The sequence below is a fragment of the Prunus mume genome, linkage group LG2, assembly GCF_029339155.1.
Source record: "Prunus mume cultivar Tortuosa linkage group LG2, ASM2933915v1, whole genome shotgun sequence".
Taxonomy (NCBI): domain Eukaryota; kingdom Viridiplantae; phylum Streptophyta; class Magnoliopsida; order Rosales; family Rosaceae; genus Prunus; species Prunus mume.
Genome location: NC_142699.1, coordinates 14,272,277 through 14,280,360, shown reverse-complemented (window position 1 = coordinate 14,280,360; position 8,084 = coordinate 14,272,277). Strand labels below are relative to the sequence as shown.

General features: G+C 34.8%; 1 protein-coding gene across 1 annotated transcript; it reads right to left on the bottom strand.

Annotated features, from left to right (window-relative positions):
• Positions 1 to 6,588: 6,588 nt before the first annotated feature.
• LOC103321334 (bZIP transcription factor 44) lies at positions 6,589 to 8,084 on the bottom strand. The gene has a single exon (XM_008223135.3). The coding sequence runs from the start codon at positions 7,427 to 7,429 to the stop codon at positions 6,929 to 6,931; it is 501 nt and encodes a 166-aa protein (XP_008221357.1). The 5' UTR covers positions 7,430 to 8,084; the 3' UTR covers positions 6,589 to 6,928.

Sequence of the window (8,084 nt, the reverse complement as noted above, 5' to 3'; positions counted from 1 at the left end):
TAGGCTTGTGTAAATGTTTTAATAGGGATCAGTTGGGTTTGTGTTGTGTTGTAGGTGGCTTTTCCAAGTTAGTTGTGAATGGGTGTTGTTTATACCAAAATGAACAGCCAATAAGCATTGGACACGTGGACCAAATTGGAGCTATGGAAGCCTTCGGCACCTAGCTACAGTTCCGTTCCTACCGATCGCACGATTAGGGCAACTCCACCCCGAGGGGCACGTGGCAGTCCCACAATTGGAGTCCACAGTCCCACATTGAAATTCTAAACAACTTACACACCTCCCAAGGCCTATAAAAGAGGACAACTATCCCAACTAGGAGGTAATCAACTAGAACTTACGTCATACTGCCTATTGATCTATAGTTCAATCTTAAAGGTCTTACCGATTATCTTGCGATCGAACGCCCTACCGAGGTCCAGTGCATACCGAAGGCCCAATATCACTTAGTTGCGCAAGAAAGTGCCGAACCATTTTTCTACGTCAACAGGTGTCATGGCAGAGATCAAATTCATACCTAAGCCATTTTCTCTTGTGAGGCCTGGCCTTTGTGGCCTTTGCTATTGGATGCTAAAGTGTCTGTCTAATGTGTCGTCCTCTTCCCCAACAAAGAACAAACAATAATATCGTGCACGAGATTGGAAAAACCATTATTGATATGAATGATGTGGGATGATGTTCCAACCTAAACAAAGTTTCTTGCTAGGAAGGAAGGAAAGCACCATCTACAAGTGGAGGAAACGTCCATGACTACTTGAATGATGTAAACACAACCTACTTAAACAGTATAACATAAGATGCTTGCTTTCTCTTTTAGACTTTTATTTTCATCCAACTTGGTTAGGTGGGCATGTCATTTTTAGTCTCACATCATACTCTCTTCTTGTGTTGCCTTTCAAGCTGCAATCCATTTCAAAAGCATATCATATATAAACTCACAACAAACCAATCTAATCAAGTGTTTGGTCATCTTACGTCCATTGAGGTGGTCCCACGTCTTTGTTATTAGCATAATTTATTGGCCTAAAAGGTTCAGTGAAAAAGTAACTGTTACATCTTTTAATTTTAACTGCGGCATTCTAATAGTTCAATCACTCTGCACATTATCAAAAGAATCTGATTATGAATGTTTGAAATGGATTATGGCCGCCATTGCCAGGGGTCTTAGCATGCATCATTAATTTTTGAGATATTTATTAATATACATATTCTTAGTACTAATGATATAGATAAATTCTACACCATTTAATTTTAAAAGTCTTTTTGTTATGTTGTAAATGGACTTTGGTGTGTTTCTAAAGTCCATTTCATATAGGATTTTATTTATTTATTTGAGCCCCTATATTGGGTATAATAGTATATCTCCCTTAATTTTTATGTTAACAAAAATTCACATTTACTCATCTCGTGACGTGAATAATATGTTATTTTAAATACCCCACAAAAGTTTCCTAAAGGAAATTTATGCAACTCCAATGGTGCCTTCCTTCCCCATCCAATTCTTCAGGAATTTTTTTTTTTTTTTTTAAGGATATGAGGCGCCTCCTTACTCCCTTCCTCAGTCCTCTCTCTCTCTCTCTCTCTCTCTCTAATGATGCTTAATATTTTAATTGCATGCATACCATGAAAACTCCAGCACCACCACACAATTTAATTAAACTGAGAATTAATTATAGTCTGCTTTATTGTAATTAACTTTCTTCTTTTTTTTTTTTTTTTAAAAAAAAAAAGGGAACAACGACCCAAAAGCCTTTCTTGCAAGTGTAAGATCATCATCACTAGTTCACCGCAACCTTTGCTGGAAACATAAAGCCATTATTATATCCTAAAAATTAGTAGCTCCCCACTACACCAAAAGTCTAAGATGGAGAAAATGACAATATTTTCTCAACTCACTGCCTGGCTTTTTACTAATGGCTCAGAAGATGCCTTCTTTCATCATCTCCTTATAATTCATTGTTTAATCTCAACTTTTACAGCATATATTAATAAAAAGGCGTGACAAATGATTTCAGCATCCTCACCTTCCTCTTTTAGATATTCAAATACCATTATTAAAGATACTGCCTACCTAATTAACCCACCTTCCCCCATTCATTTTCATGGGATTTAAAAAATAATATATATATATATATATATAAAATTTCCATTGAGGGATCCCTCAAATAAGTTTATTTCAAGGACACTTCTTGTAGGACCCACTCCGGATTGTATTTCACTAATCCAAACAGTCTATTTTGTAGATACTCATTCAAAAATCATCTCTACAAAAAATCACTTGAATCCAATATCATTTGACCATTCAATTGAGTTATTGAAATTTTAGTATTTTCTTGAAGCACCGTGTTCATTGATTTTGTATGACATAATTGGATGTCGAAACGGCTTCTAATTTGTCTAATTTTTTGTAAGAATGATCTATGAATGAAGACCTAAAAAATAGATGGTTTGGATCATTGGAAAAAAAATAATTGTATGGTACACTAAAGGGCTTCCCTTAAATAAAATTATTTGAGGGATCCCTCAATAGAATGAGACTGTATATATATATATATATGACATGATACATCCATTTTTTTTAATTAATGTTTTTCTTTTCTTGACATATGCCTACAAAATTGCAGCCTTTAGAACTTAAATTTAGGTTATCTTTGGTTAAATTGAAACGAGGAAACCCTTGTCAACGAAGGTTGGTTTAGTTGGTAAGGTCCCTGTTAGTGTTCGAGTCTCGTTCTAGTAATCTTTGTTGATGCGGTGGCAATCACTGTCACACATAAGTCCATTCGGCTAGAAGTTGTGAGTCTGCCCTAACTCTGGTGGCGGATCTAGTAAAGCGCAAGGAGGTGCAACTGCACCTTCCTTACCCGGAAAAACCATTGTAAATGCTTCAAATTGCCCATTTGCTTAACTGTTGTACAGATTACCTTATTTTCATCTTACTTTTATTTATTTTTATATTACTCTATTTACTTAAGTTTACAATGTAAATAAGGAAGTACTCCCCATTTGGATTCAAATAAAAATACTAAAAAATTAAATTCCCACCAAATCAAAATATGAAAATTCGATTTTAGTGCAAAATATGATTTAGGCTAAAAATGATGGCTCATTAAGTCAATATATACTTCATACTAAAATCTCATAAAATCAAGTTTTCTTATTTGATGTGTAAGGAATAAAAGCCGCCAAAAATTATCTTGAGAAAATGATTATTCCGAAAAACCATTTTTCATACTTAGTCAATATTGCACCTCTGCTAAAAATTTCTGAGTCCATTTGGTGGTGAGAGTAATCTCCCTAAACTTTTATTCACCCAAAAAAGAAAAAAAAAAGAAAAGAAAGAGAAAACCCTTCCCTCATGTTGTCTTTACTTCTCTTGTTATTTACTTGTATAATTCCGGAAAGGACCAAGTTGTTGTAGGCAATCATCCCATTCCCATATGCTGTTTATACATGCTTTTTTTAAATATTGCTTGCCTCCTTCTTTATAAGAATATACTATTTTTTATAAATCATAATTTGACACATATGTAAAAATAATTTGTCAAAAACTCAAAAAAGAAAATATATGCACAAATGTTACAATGCTATTAGTATGAATGTATAAGCTCCTACTTACATGATAACGAAAGAAGTATTTTCCACTTTCCTTCTTTTCCAGTAAAGGTTCATTCTTCTTCTTGATTTTGGTGGGGTTGATTTTTCATGAGTAAGTTTGAAATAAATTTTAAAAAACAAAAAAAAAAGGGGGAATATTCCATGTCAACCCATGTTAATGGAGCAAAAGAGTCAACCAAGTACATCATAACTTATACTTGATCGTCTCTAATTAATATCAGAAACAAAGCTGTGCGGGGGATTTTATTTTTTATTTTTAAGAGAAGAAAATAAAATCAGCGACTTCGTGGTTCTTCAAAGCCTGACGTGATTTTGAGTTTTTGACAGCACACCATGACCATGAGCTTCATTTCATTTTTCCACGGGTGTACAGATATACCATTCCCATTCCTCCTTTTTTTTTTTCTTTTTCTTACAACAGTAAGTTCCTATTAAAACTTTAATTTGAAACAAACAAGAATTAAGCTAAAAAAATGTAGATCGATTGAGAGTGAGAGATTAACATAATTGAAATAAACAAAATCTTAAGAACCAATCAATCAAAGCTTTGGTTAGAGGTTGTAGGTGCATCATGAGATCACCTATCCATCTGAAGGGGATATGACTGCCTAACCCACATGGTAATTGGTAATTAAATTAATCACTCTTTTATATTTTTCTAATTAAACTCTGCACCCTCTCTTTTTTATTATGATTATTTTTTTTGGGGGTATCGGATGGTTGCAATATTCACATGCAAATGCAATGGTGGAGATGTTTTATTAGCACAATACATATATACATTGAACTAATAAGGCAAAATCATTTGGCGCAACAACCTAAAAATATGGAAAAGAAGAGATATAGACGGAAGAAGGAACATCTAAATAATATTATCTGTGTCTCCTGCATGGAAAATTATTTAAACTCATACATGTTTTCTGATTACATTCACATCACATCACAGAACCCTCGACCTAATAATAAAATAATCCCAGCCGGCCAAAAGGAAACTCTTTATTTGTATACACACGATACAATCTCCTCCACCGCAGGGTATTTTAATGTCCAGTGAATTTGATGGTTTAGAAAACTCATTAATATATACATATGGTACCAATGAATGAGGGGCAAACAAATTAATAACTTGACTTAGCAATTTCATTTAACCTGAAGCAAGCAGTAAGCATCTCTTTCTTGTTGCGTTGAGGAAGAGAACATGGTGGCGTGGGGGCAGGCAGGCAGGGACCAGAAGGTCAGGAATTTTTGTTCCCTTTTCTCGATTTTTTTTCTTAGGACTCAAGAGAAAAGAAGCCTTTGGAGTTTTATTTACATAATTTGATTAGTTTAGCTTTAATATGAAAAAACAAAACCTCATCAATTTTACTACTGTAGGACTTTTTATATATATATATAAATAAAGAGGATAGATGGCATTTATAATTCAAGCACAAAAATTATCAGCCACAAGAAACAATATAAATACAATGATTAGCTATAGGACGTTTTTTTTTACATCAATAAGGTAGGGGAACTAATAAATTATGGAACATCGATTTCATATGTTTTTAATGCGTTGTCTTGTCAAAGAGAACCTTTGGTTATCTATAGCATTGACTTCGTAGCTTTCCCAACTTGAACTTGATTATCACACTGTTTAAAAATGCTTCACAATCAAACTATTATATAAATATCAACTAAAATAAGATTGGTAATTGCGGAAACCAATAGCGTGTATTAAGAAGAAAAAAAAAAGTTGGTAATAACTAAGAGCATTCATAATAGGCTCCTTAGACAAATTTTAGAGAGGAATTAGAAAAATACAAATTTATAAATAAACCCAATCCTAGACATGTATTTATAAAAAAACCCAAGCACTATTTAAACATAGAAACACACCCAAAATCAACCACAAAGTCAACTTTTGGGTGTGTTTATAAATGGGTTTTGAGTGTGTGTAATGATGGGTTTTGGGTGTGTTTATATGTTTAAATAGTGCTTGAGTTTTTTTATAATTTCAACCCCCATTTTGGGTGTTTTAGTGAAACTCCCAAAAATACAATTCTAACCATACTCCATATCCACCTTCTAAAATAAGGAGACCTTAGAGCAACTCTAGCAATAGACTCCAGCCTGGGCAGGACAGAGCCCAAGCCTAGGCTAGTCCTTCTAACGAGCCAAACTTTCCCTAGCAAGCCGTGGGTCCCACGAGACTGGACCAGCCAGCAGGCCAAAGCAACATGACTTCTAACTTGGGTTTATTGACATCAGTGATGACGTCAGGAACCAAATATTTTAAAAAAAAATACTAAGAATTTTAGAATATTTTTTAATAAACACTTAGTCATATTCTTCACTTCCTGCACCAAAACTCTATACAAATTCCTCTCATAATATCTTATATGAATAGTAGTTGTCATGACAATAGGTGCAAACACCACAACTTTTTGTAATGGCTGCCACTATTCATATGAATAGTAATAGCCCTTGCCTTGTCCTTGTCTTTTGCCATGACAAATGGGTGGAAGTGCTCTTAGGAGAACCTAAATATGAGGAGAGAGAAAAGACTCTTAATAGCTCCATATAATTTCCTGTTTATTTATTTAATGAGTATTTCAAACCTTTAATTAATGCTAATTATTTTTTAATAGAGATGGATCAATTAAAAAAAGTTATAGCAATTATGACTCCGTAAACTAGAGAGTATGATTGAAGTTTAAATTTTATAAAGAACTCTTAAAATAATTTTTATACATTTTTAGCTAAAATTTAACTAAAAAATAGAAAGCATATCCAAAGCATCCAAAACCTTCGGCTGTGATATTTTCCATTTAGATAGGGTCAAACCTTAAAAGAGTGGTCATAGAAACATTTAGTCGATAATGAAGTCAAAAGTATAAGTTCTAAAACAACATATGAAAAAGCAGAAGAAAAAAGAGGAAGAGGAGGAGAAAAATACTACGCAAAGCAAACACAAGACAAGTGGCAAAGTGATGAAAATGAGCTACATAGATAGAAAATATACATATAAGAGCCCTTTCACACTGTACTCATTACAAATCATGTGGGTCCCACTCAATTGGCACCTTTAGTGATCATATTTCTTCACCTACAACCTAAACCTAATACACCTGATAAAACTAATAACATATTACATCTGATCATCGCAAACTGATAACAGACAAAAATAAAAAAAGAACACCCTGTTCTTTTCCTCTCCTCCACTCATTGAAATACCATGACACAAACACCACCAATCCAAGAACATGACAACAAGAAACACCCCAATCACAGACTTTGATGATGATGATTGAATTGTTTAATTGATTCATTAGTATTGATGGAGCATGTCTGCAGTGGCCATGATGGGTTGGTTCACATAAAGCAAATTCCATGGGTTGATGAAACTGTTGTGATCAGCAGAAGCAGAGGCCTGATGATGATGAAGAAGGGTGTTGTTGGGTTCATGGGTTTCAAAGACCCCATTGCTGCTGTTGATGTAGTTGAGGATCTCAGTCAGAGACTCCAGTCTTTGGCTGAGCTCTTCCATCTGAGCCTTCAAGACTGAATTTTCAGCCTCAACATTCATCAAGTGCTGGGTCGTGATGTTTATGCTGGTCAAGATTTGGTTGTTTTCCTTCCTCAGCTGCGTCACTTGGCCCATCAGATCATCCAAGTGCTGCTGCTTTCGCATCCGGGACCGCCTCGCCGATTCGCGGTTTGATTGCATTCTTTTCCTTTTTCTCTGATCCATCAGATGCTGCAAGTCCCCTTCAGAACCAGAGTTCTGAAGCTGAGTGGAACCAGAGGAATTCCCACTAGAGGAAGCCATAACAGAGAAACAGAGGACCAAACTATTAAGATTAACAGAAACTTTATATATATAATATTATATTATATTAGATAGATATATCATATATATGAGGGAGTGATGGGAGCTGATTTATGAAAACACATAAAACCAGTAGAGGAAGACAACAGAGAAGGATTGAACTAAATGGGTCCTGCGCCTGAGGGAGGAATCGACCATAAACCCGGAACGGAGGATTTCACTAAGAACTGGAGACATGAATGTCAAACATTAAGAACAAAATGTTCAGCATCAAGATCAATTTTTTGAGGTTTTTCTAAAACCGCATCAAAGACAAAACTAAATTTGGCTTCAATTTCAAAGAATTAATTGAACATGATATGGGTTTTTGGTACAGAATCCAACTACCCAAAATTCTTGAACAGAAAACAAAATACCCAGAAATGAAAGCCCCAAAGAGGAACCTAACCCAACAAGAGTATCAGAAAAACCAGCAGCCAAAAATCAGCCTGAATTTCCTGAAACCAACCCAACAGCAGCAGAGCCCTTGAGCTAAAAAGAGAAAACCAAACAAACAGAGCCTCAGCCCTCAAATCAAGAAGACCAACAAGAGCAAGAAGAGCAAGAGAGCCTAATAAGACCTGTAAACTATACAAGGGGAAGAGAAGAGAAGAGG